Below are 18,998 nucleotides of genomic sequence, written 5' to 3'. Positions count from 1 at the left end.
TATCAGCGCCCACTGTTAATTATCAGTGCCAATGTTAAACGGAACCTATCTTTGGTTCTATAGTATCCTTATCAATTGGGTTTGACTGTCTTGGCTATACGAAGAAATGTTGAAGGACAGCGTTTCCTAAATTTAAGAGTCAGCTCGTCCCATGAAGACAAATAGAATGAGACAATGCAAATTTTGGAAGGAGATATCGACGATTATTGTAGGAAAATACGGTTAATCGTCCTTAGCCGTTACATTCCATCCCCTCTCGCTTAGCAATTCCTTAAGACCAAGCTTAGCACACCAACTGAAAATCACTAAATGACGTTTCGACAAGGATTTTTTAGCTTAAAGTGTTCAAATGTTAGCTTAAAGTATTTGAAGCTGTATGTCAAGCTGTCTTTATTGCTAAGTCAAACCTGTACTCGAACTTTCTTCCACTTACTCGCCCCATCGTCAAAACCAAGCCCTCCCGAAAATACAAACATTTCTTTGAACAAATAGTCTGGGGTTTCTATTCGGGATTTCACTTAGTTCTTCAGACGATAAATTTTCAACACCTTTGTTGTATTATATAAGCAGTTGTAGAAACCCGCAAATGTTATAAACTAAAACCCTTTGTTTTTTTCACCTTGCTAATTAAATCAGTAAAATATGTTTTTGTTGCTGTTGTCTGGTTGTTGTTGTTGATAATGATGATGATGATGATGATGATGATGATGATGATGATGATGATGATGAGTAGTTAAATTCTTGTTTTCACTATATATGTTCGTGATTAAACGACGGTAACAAATTAATGAATGCGTGTGTTCCTCTTCACAGCCAAACGAAATATTCGATAACCCGAGGAAGGTAACACTAGATAGATATCTACTTTATACTTTTTGAATTTCGTTTTTAACATATTGTATTTATACGCCTTCTTATTATATATGTATCTATGATTTTAACTATTTAAATTTAAATTTTAATTGTTTTATTTTAAATCTCAATTTGTTTGTAACTTTTTATATGCAGCTATTTCAATTAACGTCGTCGGATCAAAGCTTAAAGGTTAAAGACATCTTCAAAGAGGCTGCCACCTCATCCATTTGATATCCTAACATTTGCTTCATCCAAAAGGCTCGCCATCGTATATCTTCACTAGACGGACGAGGCATAGCTGATTTTGATGAACTTATTCATAAAAAATCAACAGAATCTTGAGGTCTTGTCTTAAAGCTTTATACTTTGATCCGACAACGTTAATTGAAATAGCTGTATACAGGGCCTCTCTGAAAACCACCATGTTGTAAGAGAGCACCCTATACAAACACTGTTATAAATGAATAAATAAATATTAGTGAATCCGCGAGGAAATAGCAAACCATTGTTGCTCTTCAACATTCTCCCAAGGATAACATAATACAATTCAAAAAAGGACAGACTAACGTTTTCAAATGGCATCCATACAGGCAACACGTACAATAATACTAGAAACCCAGCCGTACGATTGAAAAGCCATCTAGGTTGCCTTGAAACGTGGATTACCCAGTGTCCCCTGCAGGGAGGGCGGAGGGAAAAACGTATGGGAAGGAATTCCATGAGGCACCGGCACCGCGTTATATGCTGTTTCTTGCGCAGTAGAAATTGGCTGGTTTCTATGTACGGGAGACTGGTGAAGATCAGCCAAGCTGTAGCTTGAAGTTCCGAGATTTGCGGAAATGGCGTTACCTTCTATCGTGACAGCAATGTCACGCACACCTTGAACCGCGTTGCGCCAGATTTTATAGGGAACTGCAAACAGCAGGTAACAAGGCCAACAGGCGCACCATGCAGGGTGACAATCAAAGAAATGATTGACAGCGGAACAGTTAGTGACCACGAAGTTCGCTCCAACAGCTGCCGTCATTTCAAGACATTCCAGCGAGTCGTAGCGTTTGATGCCTTGAGTTTTCCACCAGCGGAGAATCATGGGATTGAAATTAAACTGTTGAAATGCAAAGTGTGTTGGAGTTAGGCCTGATGGTTTGTGATCGTCGTTTAGACCGTGAGTTTATAAAGGGATTAATGTCAAATTGACCCAGGAAGCAGCAATTGGGAAACGTCCTCGAAATTCATGAGTACCTGGGAGCCTTTGTATTAAAAGTTAGAAAAAGTTAAAAGTTAAGTAAAAGTTAGATTCGATCGAGGACACGCTGTCAAGAAACCAAAGTTGCTCATCAGATCACCTCAAATTGAAGTACGGATCAGTCTGCTATATAATTATAGAGTTTCTTCCAGACAGTCTGGTATCAAATCTGAACCCAGGGCCAGGTTAATTGCGTTCTAATGTTATATATTAAAATAATGTGTTGATTTTTTCTTTATAGAAGGAGCGTCCGACGTTAAGGAATATGCCTCCTCATACAGAGTTACTTTTGCGGGAAAAGCAGCTCTTAGCGAGGGCTACTGAAATAAAAAAAGAAAATTAGTGGCGGCCACACAATTTTCACCGATAATGAACCAACAGCAATTAAACATAACAATGTATGGCATTTTTTCCATACTTCCATCTGGAAATATTTAAATATTTCTGAAAAATGTGCGGTTACCCGGCTTGGACTTCAACAATACTTGCAAGACATACTTTTCCAAAATTGTCATAAAACGCGCAAAAATACCTTTGTATATGTGGGTACCGTCTTTAAATTTAAAACTTAAACCCGTATTTCTCGACCCATCCCGAGAAGCGCTGTTCTTATGCGCAATACAAAAATAAAGCACCATCCTTAACTACTATTCAACTGGTCCCGAATGTTCGGTCGAGTGGGCCGCGAAGAAAAAATACAGGTGGTCTTCCTCCATATTTTTATCCCTCACATTTTTTCTGCAAGCGTAGTATTTTCTTCTTTTCCAATAATCTGAACACGTCTAAAACAGGCTACGATCAGGGATGCATGCACACTAACCTCAACAGCAAAGCTAGCTTTCTCATCTAACATGTCCTCTGCCTCGTTGAGTCCCTCTTCCAGTGTCCGTCTGACCCCGGGGTGTGATGTGTCAACACAAACGACAAACGCCGGTCTGATGTACCGCTCCTCGTACAGCGACGTGCAATGTTCAGTTCCCCACCGGGCATAAGGGTTCCGCCAGGGGGAGTTATCCGACTGGATCCACCATTCAGGGTCACGCACGCTCAGATATTCACCCCTGTTGTTCAGTCTGGTAAATAGAAATGAAGGGATGAAATGAGTTTCCTACTGGCGCTGACTTCAACGATCTAGGGAAGGTTTTACATGTAAGTTCACAAGATGTTTAGAGTCGGAAACGTCAGCATAAAGCCATCGCGAAAAAAATCAATAAAATGACTTTCTACGGTAAAACAGTATAACAATATTGTTATAAGTTATTATAAAATAATCTGCTATAAGGATAGTATGCCAATTTTTCCGACTGAAAAATACATCTATCATTTATTCACATTTCTTTCACAAATACCACTTATCGCCATTCAGAACCTAGCAGTATGCAGGATGTTTGTCCCATGAACCTAGTTTAATGCCCTTAGCTCCCACGAGTCTCCTGTAGCTCAGTGGTAGAACATCCGAACTAGTAATCGGAAGGTCTTAGGTTCCACTCCTGTTGGGAAACTTGGATGTTCTTTATTCGAGTACGTCAGTGTCACTGATTGGAAAACACATCTAACAAGAATACATGAAAAACAAAAAGCTATTAAATAACAGAATTTACATTTGCCCATGTGGTACATGCCTGCCGCAGGTTACGAACAGCAGAAGAGGACGGTTGAGGACCTGATTCCGGAAGGCATCCAGCTCGCTGACTGTCTTCACGATGTTAATCTTTGGTGTGTTGGAAAGCTCTTGTTTATCGCTGATTATCGTGACCTGTGTGCTCTCTGGAAGCCGCATGTTATCGGTCCCGGTTTTGTTCTGTCTAAATTCGTTTGGAGGATTAGATTTGAAAGCAGAGTATGAAACCAACGCGATTTCAAGAGAGCCCTGCATTTCCAAGACATGCGATGTTGCTCAGTTGACGGCAGAGAGATCAGAACCACGTACAGTTGTAGTTTCCAAAGTGAACAAAAAAATGCAAATTTTATCGGAAAACTGCTTTCGTCAAAAGTAATGTTTATTTTTTTTTCTGCTGAATAAATGTTTAATAGAATTACATCATTTATTTATTGTAAATGGATACTCTTTCCCCAGTACCAAATATTAATGACTTTAAAAGTTAATAACGAGTGATGTCAACCCCATTTTACTAATTTTAGCTAATAAGACAATTTTCAACCCCTTTTTGAAAGAATAATAAACATTCGAAACTCATAGATTTTTTATTTTAATTCAAGATAAAAACAATGCTGACCTAATTTAAATATCAAGAAAATAAAACACCGTTTCTATTTACACATCTGTTGACTGAATTATTAAAAAATTCATCCTTAAAACTTCCAGCTGTGATTTTCGACGTTTTTCCTTTGCTTATCATTTCCTTAACCCTTTAACCCCTAATATCAAAGAACAAATTCTCCTATCTTGTCCCCATACGTTTCTTATAAAAGTACTGGGGAGAAGTTATAAGTATATCAAGAAAATTCACCTTGGGTGATCATATCCTTAATTCTCATGACCTCAGGGGTTGAATAAGTATTGATATTACAAAGAGAAAACTGATGCTGATCACTGTTAGGGCTTAAAGGGTTAAACAGGAGAAAAAAAAAAAACATTTTCCTAACCAGTTTGAATTTACAGTCGAATCTCCATTTTTCGAAACTCCCGATTCACTGAACCAAAAGTTGTGTCCCTTGGATTTGCTTTGGTCAAATTTTTACCCCCAATTTTTGAAACTCCCAATATGGGGCAAAATGAAAAGTAATTTGGGACAAAAATTAATTCTTATTATTCACAAAATAATTCATTAATTTATTCCAAATTCACACCTCATTCATTCACCCTTTAATCATTCTTAGCTTATTCTTCATTTACTCATTCACTAATTCATTCTTCAGTCATTAATGCATTCTAGATCCATTCTTTATTCATTCAATAATTCATTCATTCACTCACGTTCATTCGTTCGGTCACTCATTCATCCACTCATTTTAAATTCAATCATTCATTCATTCATTCATTCATTCATTCACTTACTCACTCACTCACTCACTCACTCACTCACTCACTCACTCACTCATTCATTCATTCATTCATTCATTCATTCATTCATTCGTCCATTTCTGATGCATTTTGTTCATCAATTATCCTCCATGTGAAGTGATGTTCTTCTCACCCTTCTTTACTTGTAAATGCAAACTTAATACCTGCAAATAATACTTAAAGCCAGCCTGCAAGAACGCTACAGCCATGCAGTTACACGTACACATGTTACAGAGCAGCGGAGCTCACAAAAATAGTATGACAAGCAAAAGAATGGAGAACACAACAGTGATATTATATAAATTCAACTACAGAGGATGAAAACTCAAATGCTCAACATTTTTTTTTCTTAGTTGTTTAGGTATTTTAAAAGCCTCTCTGCTTCTCTAATGCCTGTCAAATAAGCTCCATGAACAGTTCCATAAAACTGACGGTGTGTTGCCTCGCCTGCAAACATTAACTGAAGAGAAGGGATACCCTTCTCACCATCAGACCCATAGGGGAGGGGCAATGCAAGGCAGTCAAAGTCACTTCCCCTGGCCTCTCTAGACAAAAATGAATATGACCCCCTTGTCCATGGGCTTGTTACCCACTGTGTTACATGAACATTTACAAGGCGTGGCAAAGAATTCAGAGCAGTGCACTTCTTGATAACTGCAAGACAGAGCTGTCCCACTTTTTCAGGGGGAATGCTTTCAATGTGAGATGATTCGTTGCCTTGAAACCAAGCCATCAGAACATTCGATCCAGGACGAGTAGTGTAAAATGAATAAAGTCGGCGGATCCAAGGACAATTTAATGTTTCTGCATCCACATCACACTCTATACGGTTCAATTCATGTTCAACATCATCTACATGTACTTCATTTTTGCCACTGTCTTCCCAAACTACATGAATGTTATACTCCTCCGAAGCCAAAAGCGTTCCTCAAATTCAAGAAAAATCTTGCCTACGTAGCCAAACCCAAGATGACAGATAGCATTGATTTTTTCAGTTGGCAATGGGGGACAAAACAAGGACAAATACTTTGCTTTAAGGACACCAAGAGAGACTGTCAGTATGACATGATCTGCTTCAAATGATTTGCCATTACTACAGACAACGTTCACTGGATGATGGCCGTTTGGAGTCTCTGATTCATGACAAGCTGTCCACTTTATTTGTGTCACCTCGTGGTTAACATGAACACAGCTGATGATAAGTTTTGCTTGCAATGCTTCCACAATGTTGTCATAACCACTAGGAACAGGGCAAAAATCCGAGCCATCTAAGTAAATATACTCGCCAAATTCTTCAAGGTTTAAATCACTTAAGGAATCGGTACCAGTGGAATTGCATTCTCTTTCTTGGAAAAATAAAAACAAGTTTTGTTTTAGTGCTTTAATTTCTGGGGTATCTGAGGTACATTTGCATGATTCAAGATAAGATTGAAAACCTTGGCTCAAATAATCACCAACTGTCATACTAGAACCACCCTTCACATCTTTAGCAAAACTTTCAATCTTTGACAGATCTTCAGTCTCTGAGATAAGGTTATAAAAGACTTTCCAAACCTCTGTTATAAGCTGATCATCAATATTCCATTGCAGCTGATTGCCAAAATTTGGTTTTGTTCTGCTATTTTCATTCACCCATTCCTTGTTAATATCTGCCTTGCTTAGCAGTTTCAAGTCACAGGCCAGGTCAAATATAGGATTTGCAATTGTGCCGTGTATCCATGCAGCACCAAACTCCACCTGATTGTCTCCGATTTTGCCAGTGTGAATTCTACCGCCAACTCGCTTACTTGCCTCTAAGACGCACACCTCAGCTTTCCCAGACTGGTACAGCTTACTTGCAGCCGACAGTCCTGCTATCCCTGCACCAATAACCACAACTTTGGGCTTCAGTGACATTACTATGTACTAACTAAAAAAACAATGGAGAACAAGCATCGTCAGTAAGTGGTTACATGTCATTTTTAAATATATTTTTACTTCTGTTAGAACGGTCACAATAGAATCTTAATAAATATCCAAAAGAGATGCATGAAACAGTTGGTGACAGGGTCTTTAACCAGCGAAATCCTTGAGCACATGTCCCTGTGTCAACTGTTTTCCCTAGTTAAGGCTTTTTAGCAAATGGGTACAGCAAAATTGCATGACATCTTTATACCACATTATGCTTACTTTACGTTTGTGGCCAATCACTTGTGCAATTTTTCAACTGCTACTGTGATGTTAAAGGGGTATTGTCACATTGTCACAGGCATCATACTATGTTTTGGTCAAAGCAGTACAAGGTTTTGACATTAAGTACATAATAATAATAATAATAATAATAATAATAATAATAATAATAATAATAATAATAATAATAATAATAATAATAATAGCTGTTTATTCACAAATCCAAGTGAAAAGGAGTGTACCCACAATTATATATATAATTGCTCTAACTGGAAAAATAATATTTCTCTTTGTGCTCCAAGAAACAAATATCAAGTGATTAACTCTTGAGGGAAGAACAAGCCTTGATAAGTTTCAGCAATGTTTCCCAACACAAGGGAAGATCTTAAAAAATTGGTCCATTTTTTACTCTGCAGTCCATTTTCATCCTGGCCATCAAGATGTGCAGCCAGAGATAATTAATACTAGGTATTTCTGAGCACTGTTGGATTAATTTTCAACAAAGGTGGATCAATATTTTAAAGTTTTTATTGATAAAATATACTTTTTTGCTATTCAAAGTGACATTAAAAATAAGAGGCTTTGCTTCTGTAAGCTTGATTTTCAGTTGTTAACAACAACATCCTTTTTTTTTTCGGTCCTAGATGTTTACAACTGAAAAGATAATCATACTGCTTTCCAGTAGATAAAACTCTGAACTGCAACCCCTAATTTTGAAGTCTTTTGATTGCCTTTTCAATACAATAATTTATAAGCAGCTTTATTATATGGCTGGCTCCGCGAGCGGGCAAGATGAGTCAAATCCTGCACTGTGATTGGCTACCCGAGTGGGCAAGATGGAGCTATCTTGCCCGCTCAGGATTACCCGTTTGCCCGTCCGCTTGGCATCGAAAGTTTAATCCCAACAACAATGCAATCTTTTCTTCGATTTTCTCATTGTTTTGAGAGAAAACGCTCACTAAAAAGTTCGGTAAACTCTCAACATTTACCTAAAGAAAAGGAAAGAGAATGGAATCATCCTGGTGTAGTGAAAATTTTGTTTCAGCTACAATGAATGTACATGTAAGTTAAATCGGTGAGTTGCTCTGCGTGTAGTATTTTAGATAGAGTTGATTTTTTAAAACTGATATGTCTCAAGTCGAGTGCCAAATTGATAAGTTCTCTAGGTTTGCAATGACTGTATTTAAATCATAGCGTAGTGGAAATTGCGTTAAGTGTTTAGAGCAGTTCAGAAAAGTATTTTTCTCAAGTTCTCCGAAGAAGCTCACGTTTGTAATTTAGCCGCGTCTTGCTTGTTGGAAACAACAAAATCTTATCAAAGTTTCGCCCAGTTTTCTGATTTACCCGCTCTTTTTTTTCAGCTTAAATTTGTATATAATCTCAAAATCTATTGTTTCATTCAGGAATTAATGATTGGAAGCCGAAAACTGTGTAAAAATGTTTATTATTTATGCCACCGCACGATCGGCTGAAAATGGCGAGTTTGCCGGATTCTATTCAAATCTTCCAGCTCTTGCGAAAATCTAAATTTTTCGTTCCCAATAATTGTATACTCCCTTTAAGCCATTACAAAGTTAGAGCCCTAAGATAATTTAGGATTCCTTGGTTGCCACAATTACATGCTCATCCAAAAATGCACTGAAAATTAATCTTGCACCGGCCAGCTATAAAGAATTTCTTTCCGAGCAGAGCAGTTTCATGTCCTGTTTTGTTTTGTTGTTGTAGTTTTAACTTGAAGGTAAAGCCATATAATAAATCCTTTATTGACCAAGTTTGTTCAGTCAAGATGGCTGGCCTCATTCTTTTTTTGCATTTTTATGGACCTTGACTTCGTCTCGGTCCATAAAAACGCAAATAAAGAACTTGGCCAATATCCAGCCATCTTGACCTCACGCTTGGTCAATAACGCATATAAATTGAAAATTATTCAAATGCTGGCTTAGGAATTGACAGTGTGTGGCTCACAAAAAATGATTCACTCAGTGACATTGTGGTACCCAGTTAGGTTTACTACAAAGAGATTCTGCACTAGCAACAACATTTGATTTTTGGCCAGTTCCATAATTCCAACGACCACATTACTAGACTATGGTTTCACCCTCATGGACAGGTTTCCAGGGACACAATTTCAAGATGGGCTCGCATTACAGTGGATATTGCAGGTGCAGACATCACCAACTTTGAACCACACAACACTCTAATAACTAGCCATTTAAAAGTTAGTCTAAAGTTAGTCTATAGTTATTTGGGTGAAAGAGACTATTTAAAAGCCATATCCAACAAATTCAAGCAGAGTTTCAGAGGTGCCTGATAGTCGGCCAAAATCTCATACTCATACTACCCTCCCACCACTCCCAAACAATTCAACAGTGAAAGGCTCGATCTGCATACACGTATGGAAAGAACTGAGGGCATAAAGGGACCATTTAAAAGCCATATCCAGCAAAATCAAGCAGAATTCAGAGGTAAATAGTAGGCCAAAATCTCATACTCACTGTAGTTTTGGCTTGTTAGCCCTCTCCTTCCCCTCTTACCACTCCCAAACATACACGTATGAAAAGAATTGGGACGTGAGGGACTTAACTTAAAAGCCACATCCGGCAAATTCAAGCAGAGTTTCAGAGGTAAATTGTCGGCCAAAACGTCATACTTACTGTAGTTTTGGCGTGTTAACGAGTATAGAGTTAAGCTTAAGTCTCAAAAATTAATGGCTACAGGAAGATATCAGTAATAATCACTTTGCCATGTTCAGGCCCTATTCACTATTGCTTGTTGTGTCAAAACCCAAAGCTAACAGAGCTTTTAGAATAGAAGGCGTTTGGCAAAGTTTGTTCATTCATCCACATTTGCACTAGCGATCAGGCCCACGATGATCGCCATCTTATGCAATCTACTTATAAACTTGAGCGAGGAAATTCAGTGGGAAAATCAAGATCTTACCAGCAAGAATAGTAAGACAGATGTTTCATCCCTTTCTTAAACGGCTGGACTGTATGGTGGGAACTTTGAGTACTGTACAATCCTGCAAAATCCTAGACTATTTACAGTCCCCTATTTTTCCGGGGGATTTTCGAAACTCTTCGCTCAGACTCCCGCCATCTTGGTTTGTAAAGGCGAGGACAGTGAGGGGACACTCTCCCCAGGTTACGCTCGCCTTTACAAACAAAGATGGCGGGAGTTCCATCGAAGCGTACGAATTTAGAAAATCCCTCGCAAAAATAGTCAAAGTAGGGGACTGTGATCAGGCTAGCACAATCCGGCTGTGAGTAAACCTCTGACGGTCAACGGTTTCACGTGACGGATTCCGTGACACATCCTGGACGTCACGTGACACATCCATTTAGGCAAAATTTCGGAAACTGAAAGGTTTGGAAAGGATGAAAAAAGCCTTCCCCTTTGCCTCGGAATGTTTCCGGAACTAACAACGGAAAATTGTGGCTCAATGGAGAGCCCCCTCAAGTACCGACAAAGGGTATGAAATAGGAACTGATGGGTGCTGATTGCAGACAACTGAGAAAAAAAAATTAGGAACAGCTCACAGTTGAAGAAAACGTCCCCCAGACCTGATTGTAGTATAAGAATGGTATGGAAAATATATTTAGCACGGCGACAGGAATGTGCATGTTGCAACTAAGGCTTATACACACCGCCTCCCTTGGTGTTTGGATAAGGGATTGGTTTGCGAGTAATTAAAACACGCGATCGCGCGCGAAGTCGGCTCCCGCGAGGAGAAGGGACGTGCTGGGGACGAGTGCCGCTCCGCAGCAGGGTAACTTAATTGCTAGAAATTGTTGAAGAAACTGAAGCAACTTAACGAAACGTCTGGCAGTCCCATCGACTTGATTTTGGCAAACCAAGCTAAAGCGTCCGTCACCTGAAAACTTATGAGAAAATCACGTGTTAGCAAAAACGTACCTTTGAGAAAGCCGCGAAGAGATCTTATGAATACAATACTGCTGTCTGCGTCCTTGACGCGACAAAGGGCGGTGCCTACTAATACAGAGGAATTTTGGCGCAGTTTATGACTATGCGAAAAAAGCAGTAGCAAGGGCCGGCTAGTGGAATACAAAACTGAAGAAAATTTGGGGTAGCCATGCATTTTTTCACGAGATAATTAAGCGACAATAATATTAAAAAGTTGTAAAATACAAACAATGTACGGTATTTTTTCCATAATTGAAGCTTTATTATCACTAAAAAATGCATGGTTACCCCCCAATTTTCGTTTTGGATACCAAGAACACTTGCTAAGTTCTGCTTTCTCCGCATAGTTTTAAACCGCACTAAAATATCCCTATATTAGTGGGCACCATCCATTGGAAACCAGAGTATCTCGAGATGCGCAGAACCTATGTGCAGTAACAAAAGTAGGAACCATCCTTAAACTTGAGTAAGCGTGCTCGTATGCAGTTTGTGTGAATTTGATCCCAATACATGCAGTCATAAAGGGACGTACAAATTGGAAAGTTTTGTTGTGATTTTGATGTTGACTTTTATGGCGATTGCAATTTCAAGAGCCGTGCGCGTATGTACTTCACCACAATTTCTCGGCAGTTTGATAGCGTAAGTGATGCCTCTGGGAATCCCCTAAGATGTTACACATTCAAGTTCACATCGCATATGCGCAAATTGCCATAAAATCGACGATAAAGCAGGGACGATGGCCAATAGCTAGCTCCAGGGACGAGATTGACCAAAGCACAAACAAGCAAAAGCACGTTACAATAAGATGAGAATCGAAAGAAGTCAATTATAATCTCAACCAGGAATTCTTCGTACAAAACTGTTACAAATGGAACTTTATTTCAATAAATTCCACTAAAATTTACCTCGCAGTGTCTTCGTACTAGAGCACTTCTTAGGAAACAGATGCAAAATGCATAAACTGGCAAAGGAGTGGAAAGATATTCTTTTCGAACAGAGCCTCCGTTGCCTTTAACTGCAGAAGCTCTAAGTAAAAGGACAAACCTGAGTTGGAATGTCTCGTTTGAGGAAAGCAGTTATTTCATACCCAGACTTGGAAATGTTGACCTTCTTTTTAAACTTAATTATCGTGAAAATTACTGTGATTCTAAATTATCTGCGCATATTGCGTAACTGTTAGCGCGAAGGCAAAGTTTCAGCAGCAGGGAAGCCAAAACTTTGCCTTCGCGCCAGGAGCCATAACCGGGGATTATGGCTCCTGCTTCGCGCCAATAAAGGCCGGCACACACGTTGCAATATTGCGAGTAACGTTGTATGAAATATGCACGCAACCCCGTGTGGCCATTCCAGACAATGTTGCATGCAGCATTGGCGCAATGATGAAAGCAATGTTGCACCGTGAGTCCACCAGCTACGATGGCCAAGAAGCTGTCGAACAGTTATTCCACAAGTCCGAGAAATTTGAAATTTTAATCTTCAGCTAAGGTACTATTTGGATGTGAAAGGTTTAAGACTTGTCTTCCGCCGTTCGTTATACCACGTGTAAGAAAGTGTTAATGTCCTCCTCATCCCGCCTGAGATATTTGTGGTCTATAAGCCACTCGATCTGATCTTTGATCATCTTCTTCTGAGGAATGAACATGTTTTTAAGAATTTCAACCAGTTCTGTTTGAAGGGCGGCGTTCGTGATTCTCTTTCTCATCGTCATGATCTTGACAATCGCTTCCTGAAACAAGATAGACGAACATGGAGTAAGGGAGAGGCGATAAAAATCAACAGACAAGAACAATATCTATGCTATAATCTAACAGGGATGTCAGAATCAGAACAAAACTCTCAAGATGACATTACAAAATAGCAGTAGACGTGGGGAATTTATCACCACTGAAAAGTTCCAGATCCAAACAACACCTGATTGGTTTGATTGGGCGAAGAAAAATGCAAGGAAGGGGTAATAGGCCAATTTCGATAATATTAAAATTCTAGCTTGGCTACGAGGCTTAGGGGAGTAAAACAACAGAATTTATTTGTTCATTTCTGAACCTCAATGTAGTTTCTTTTGTTTTATTCCCATAAAACTCCATGCCAAGTACGAATTTTAATATATCGAGATTGGTTTACCGATATTTAAACGTACCGATTATCAGGCCGATTTGGTGCAATTTGACAAAGAAAATAAGTGAACGGACGGACATCGGTCCGATTTGTAACAGATTTCTTAAATCACGCCAACACAAACGGAAAAAGAAATCGGTCGCCAGATAGTGACGTGTAAATTGGCCCATGCGACTGGACCTGGTAATAGGTAATAGGTACGTGGAAAATAACCTTCAATATCCGCGCTTCTATAAACATTTGTATGGTTGAACGCAGAAAACACAACAATCATAAGGAAAAATGTAACAAATACAATTAACAGTGAAGTACCTGATATGATATTTCATATATTTCACATTCAGTACCTGTATTCTTAGAATCCTGAGTGCCACGATACCATCATTCTCTTCTTCTTTTGCTTTTCCTGTTGAAAGCTGCAATCGACCGATCAGGTTCACTTTGCTGCGTTTCTGCACTTTGCTGTCTTTGCTAAATAAAACAGAAAACATATAGTTTCAGTAAACAATGCTGTGAAAATACATGCTTGTAAAGCTTGAAGGAGTTCCATGACCTAACGCTCTTGTGAGTCTGGGAGACTGGGTACTGTAGGAGATGGCGTGACTTTAAAACTGAGAAACACGTGACCACAGGTTGTTAACACCTTGAAAGGAGAAACTGTGACCCAGCCACTTTGAAGGAGAAAGCATGACCTGAGGCTGGTTATAGCAAGTTTGTTCGAAGAGGACCCACCTTGTCTGGGGTAGGGGGGCTATTGAAGACACCATTTCTCTCACGAAAATAATTACCGACAAAATTTTATTGACTTTAAAATTTGAGTTGACACAAAAATATTCAGCTAGCTGTAGCAAGAGTTTACATTGCTACAAAAACAAGGAACGTGAGGTTTGAATTTTACTGTCATTTTTTACTGCTGGATACAGGGGTGGCTCTGCAATAAAGACACCATCTATTCAGGTGAGGAAGAGGGGTGCAGACCGAGACCACCATTTTTTTTTTTTTTTTTGTGGTTTTGTGGATCCTGTTCGAGTATAGCAGTTTTGGCTACTTCTCTAAAGAATAGAAAGACGTGGCAAAACCCCATTCAAGAAAAAAACGTGACCTAGCAATTTTGAACAAGTAAACTAGCGTGACACCCTTTGAAAGAAATTTTAAAACTATTATCTTCAGTGATACTACTTCGATTTATTGTTAAGCATTAACTTGTCCTCAACTTACGTAACGGCGAATTCTTGATTGACCCAGAACAAAGAGCTGTCGTTGAAATCCTTTGGAGATTTGGCTTCGGGTTGACATAAAAGAATCTGTCGTTTGAGCTCGGCGAAGGCAATTAGTGACTGGAAAAGACAAATAGTTCTTAAGACGCAAAAGGATGACCTTCTTCTAAAAATGCGTCAATACAAGAGGGAAAAAAACCCAGCCTATATTGTTCAGTGAAAATTGATCCAGCTTAGGAAATTCGATCTTAGTTTAATTGACATCTACTAACATCCGCCAATCGATGACAAATCGATAATCAAAAGATATTATCCATAGCTATCAATCAAGTTATCAATCAAGTAACTGGGCGGGTATCTATTGATATCCACTGTCATCGATTGTTGTCGATTATTGAGACCAGGAAAAAAAATTATTCCACCAGAGCTGGACTGGTCAAGAGAAAGTAACTGTGTTGAAAAATGATTATCGTTGAAGGTTGATAAGTTCACATACACACAGTGTTCTTCGAAGTTCCGAATCAGGGAGTTCAGAGGCAAGCCTACAACAAGAAACACGAGAAAGAGGCAGTGAGCTTTCTCTTGCTTAGCAAAATAAAGAAAACAAGATGCCCTGTACCGACCTCAAATTTTTGAAGGCAATCTTCTCGTGCGGTCGCTCATTCTAGGCGAACAACACAGCCATTTGAAAAGTTGTTACTTCGAGGTCAAATTTTCCAATCTTGTTGGCGAAGATAATCTTAACAAGAAAAAAAAGGATTAAAATGAAACAAATACTGACTATACAACATGAAAACAACAGGGAAAGTTAATACAATATTGATATAGAGTTAACCAAGCTTTAAACAGGCACGTCTCTAAAGGGGACATCCCTGAGACAGTTTTGTCAGGTTGCTGGGTCCAGCCCTGTCGTTATACTGAGTGACTGTATCTCTGACATGCTGCTGACGTCCGATCCCACCTTACAGAAGGATTGTAATAATAATAATAATAATAATAATAATAATAATAATAATAACCGTTTATTCACAAATTCATAGGAAAGTGAAAAGGAGATAAAAGAGGTTATCCCTTTCTAGTTTATCTCCTGATAATAAAATAAATTAAAACATTAACTATTTACAACTCTTTAAAATACTAAGCATAAAATATATAACACATCACACAATAGAAGAACTTAGTGTTCACTTGAAAAATTTGCAGAATGACATCTCAGTCTGTTCTTTTAAAAGTGTTCAAATTTTCCGCCTCAGCAATTTCGTTTGGCAGATTATTCCACTTATCGATTATGCGCCATGAGACTACGTGATAAGTGCGGTATATAAAAATACATCACCACCATCACTCTCAGAAAAACGACAATTAAAACAACCCATCAGGGGCGCGTTGACTGAAAATCTCAGGAAATGTCACTCTCGTCAACTTATAGGAGCTGACGCCGCTGTAATCAGCGTTCTCTTTTGGGACCAAAATGGTATTTCCAGGAGAACAGATTTACTTCGCCCGAGTTTGTGGTTCAACAAAGAAGCACCGAGTCTGGAAATAAAGAGAGATGAAAGAAACAACCCACCACCCCATTAGACATGTGGAGATGCCACTGCAACTTGCCGCCGCTGTGGTTTTTCCTCTAAAATTCCTCCAATTCAGGGATATAGTCTTCAAGCTCAAGAAAAAAACAAATACTTGCATTTCAAGCTCTGTCAACGCTGTTTGGCCAAAACCTGTGTTTCAAGGGGTTACTAAATAAAACTATTGCTTGTATGGAAAGTCTGTTGAGATCGTGCTTAAGCGTTACACATCCCCGTCTCCCCACCCCCCACCCCCCAAAAAAGGATTCCGTCTTCTTTTAGCTACTCAACCCAACCAACCCACTTTCCGTTGTTCAGAACTGCGAAAAAAAAGGCATCTGTTCCAGTAAACAAACTTCCATTGTTTTAACATCTTGCAATTTCTTTCTTTAGACTCCCGACGATTTCTTAACCTTCTCACGATGTTGAACGAAAATCCATAGGTAGTCACTTATTTTCCTATTTGGTTGGAGATAGCTGCAGGTGTAGCTTTTATTTTATCAAACGTTTGAGATATTGGGAGAATAACAGAGCAAAGTCGCAAACTTCAGCACTGTGTTTCTTATTCAGCCGCCGCAAATTATTTTTGTACTTGACACATCTTCTTCCCTAGTCGTAATTACGAAGAGCGCATAACCCTAATAAAACAAACAAACAAACGCACTACATTTAAATTTATCCCCTACGCAAGCGCCGGCCGGGACGCCTGTTCGCCGGGTAAAACTTCCGGCGTTTTGAATATTTCTAACGGAAACTTTGTAAAGAAAACGTCACTTTCAGTACAATTGTATAAGGGATGTTTGTTTTAGTCAAGTATAATTTATACGTCTTCCACATATCTCCCTTTTTCTCTCTCTTATTTCTTCCTGATAGAAATTATCAAGGGAGAAAAGAAACAAACAGAATTGGTATTGTGTGCTTACGTTAGTGTCTTCCCTTAAAAGTCATCCGACAATCAATAATAGATAAGAAAGTGGTTTGGTGCCAATATTTAATTCTGTCATTCCCAGATGGATGACAATTTTCCACATCCAATTGTGATCAATACTCACCTGCCACTTCCAATCCATATCTTTCTAGTTCTTGTTTTCACCAATTATACATGCAGCGAATCATTCCTTGGGGGTAAAGATCGTCTCAGTTCGAATTTCTTTACCTGTTCTTTCTTGGGAAGAGTGAATGCAGTACTACTTAGATGCCCAGAAAGGTAAAAAAGAAATTACAATAATAATTATAGCCGTGTAAACAAGTTCGGCCGCCGTTTGTGAACTTTATTAGTTTGTTGGTTTTTAACACAGGAAAGTCAAACGGTGTTTCAAAAGGAAATTTAAATATTACCACACAAAGAAGTTCGAGCATTAAACGGTTTTTCCAGTTCGTGGACTCGTTGCTTTCTTTTTTTCTGGCCAACGATACGAGACTTATTAACGGAAACAAACTGAAAATATTTTATGCCGTATTAATGAAGTTTTTGAAAACACAACGAATGAAAGGATTGCTCTCTTATGAGAAAATTACATGGTGAGTCGTGTCCTTCAATAAAACCAAGTAGAGACTAGAGACTTCGTGTCAAACTTTTCAAGCACAATCTTGGCCCATGCCAGTGCACATTTGTCTTTCGATTTCGACCTATTTCGCTTGTTAAGAAGAGAAACGTACCCGGCGCGACCAGTACGAATCTCGTTTTGGCTTACAAAAAGTGTAAGTTTGTGTGTAGACAATTTCCTCCGTTTAGCCTAAAACCCAAAGCACCCAACCAAAAATAATATTAAAATGTTGTTCCTTAAAAAATCCCGCATCGTTTTACAACCTCCAAAGCGTAAATTTTCAGAAGTTGACGCACTTTTTCCGCACTTTTACCGACGTATTTGTCCTCCGAACACAAATGGGATTAGTTTTTCAGCGTTGCTAAAGTTTTAGGTGACCTTTCCGTTTATAATGCTTGTTTTTCTTCACAATTTAATCCGAATTTCTGACTGAGACGGGTGATGTCTTTCGAACGGATATTCCACCAAAATGAACTCTAGGACGCACCCGTATAACCGACATAGCCACATTGTTTGAGAAATCTGAAATTATGGGAGATCTAAACAGTCTGCAAACACTAGCTTGGTCAATCTACAATCCGGCGCAAGTTATTGAAAATTTTCTACTTCCTTCAAATAATACTTTAAGCTGGAAAACATTATAGGTTGGGTCATCTTTCGATCTTTATTTCGAAACCGTATGAAAAAACCATGTTTAAGAATGATTTCCGCGGTGAGTGTGCTCCGTAAAAACTTATATCTTAAACTAAGATTTGTCTTTACGTTTTCCGTCTTATGAAACACCATCACCACATTAAATTGAGACGGAAATCATTTTATATTAACACAGGAGATCTTAAATGAAGACTATTAGAGTCTTAGTTATATATAAGATAAGAGGTCGTCTTAAATATTGTCTTAAAATCATCTTCATTTGAGAGGCGCTTATTTTAATCAACATTGAGGAATCTTACTTTAAGAAAGAGCAATTTTAATTACATTAATCTGAGTCGATGGGGTCCTTATTTTAAGAAGTATTTTGGTCTTGTGGAAATTTTAAGACGCCTAAGCCTGCATGAGATGCAATACTCGTGATACTTAAATTAGGTATGTTTAACAGTTGGTGTGCGTTTCTCAAAAAAATGCCATTACAACTACCCCTTCCATTGAGAAAATCGCTGGCTAAATGCATTCCTCTCGAAAAAACAAATAATCCTAAAATGAGAACAGCTCCCTTACAAATTCTCTACTCTCACCAGGCCGGGATCCAATTCTGACAATTCTGAAAAATCATTTTAGTGCTCGGTTAAAAAAATGCTAATTTGCTTGATGAATTGCCTTGGAAGAAATCGA

The 18,998-nt window shown here is 38.6% G+C and overlaps 2 protein-coding genes and 1 pseudogene across 3 annotated transcripts; all 3 read right to left on the bottom strand.

Annotated features, from left to right (window-relative positions):
* Positions 1 to 1,419: 1,419 nt before the first annotated feature.
* On the bottom strand, positions 1,420 to 5,080 carry LOC146455917 (uncharacterized). Its single transcript, XM_085093673.1, has 3 exons — positions 3,703 to 5,080; positions 2,922 to 3,174; positions 1,420 to 1,960 (listed from the first exon to the last, which is right to left on the bottom strand). The coding sequence occupies exons 1-3, from the start codon at positions 3,975 to 3,977 to the stop codon at positions 1,496 to 1,498; spliced, it is 993 nt and encodes a 330-aa protein (XP_084949799.1). The 5' UTR covers positions 3,978 to 5,080; the 3' UTR covers positions 1,420 to 1,495.
* Positions 5,081 to 5,084: 4 nt separating this feature from the next.
* On the bottom strand, positions 5,085 to 10,374 carry LOC146455916 (peroxisomal N(1)-acetyl-spermine/spermidine oxidase-like; annotated as a pseudogene). The gene is made up of 2 exons (XR_014858915.1): positions 10,236 to 10,374; positions 5,085 to 7,035 (listed from the first exon to the last, which is right to left on the bottom strand). The product of XR_014858915.1 is annotated as a peroxisomal N(1)-acetyl-spermine/spermidine oxidase-like (transcript).
* Positions 10,375 to 12,179: 1,805 nt separating this feature from the next.
* Positions 12,180 to 17,189, bottom strand: LOC146455915 (cullin-5-like). Its single transcript, XM_085093691.1, has 4 exons — positions 17,172 to 17,189; positions 14,553 to 14,671; positions 13,682 to 13,805; positions 12,180 to 12,945 (listed from the first exon to the last, which is right to left on the bottom strand). Exons 1-4 carry the CDS (start codon positions 17,187 to 17,189, stop codon positions 12,751 to 12,753), a joined length of 456 nt encoding a protein of 151 aa, XP_084949817.1. The 3' UTR covers positions 12,180 to 12,750.
* Positions 17,190 to 18,998: the final 1,809 nt, after the last annotated feature.

The sequence above is a fragment of the Pavona decussata genome, unplaced genomic scaffold, assembly GCF_977016875.1.
Source record: "Pavona decussata unplaced genomic scaffold, jaPavDecu1.1 SCAFFOLD_265, whole genome shotgun sequence".
NCBI classification, from domain to species: Eukaryota; Metazoa; Cnidaria; class Anthozoa; order Scleractinia; family Agariciidae; genus Pavona; species Pavona decussata.
The sequence above is the reverse complement of the archived record's forward strand: the minus strand, read 5'-3'. Positions and strand labels throughout refer to the sequence as shown.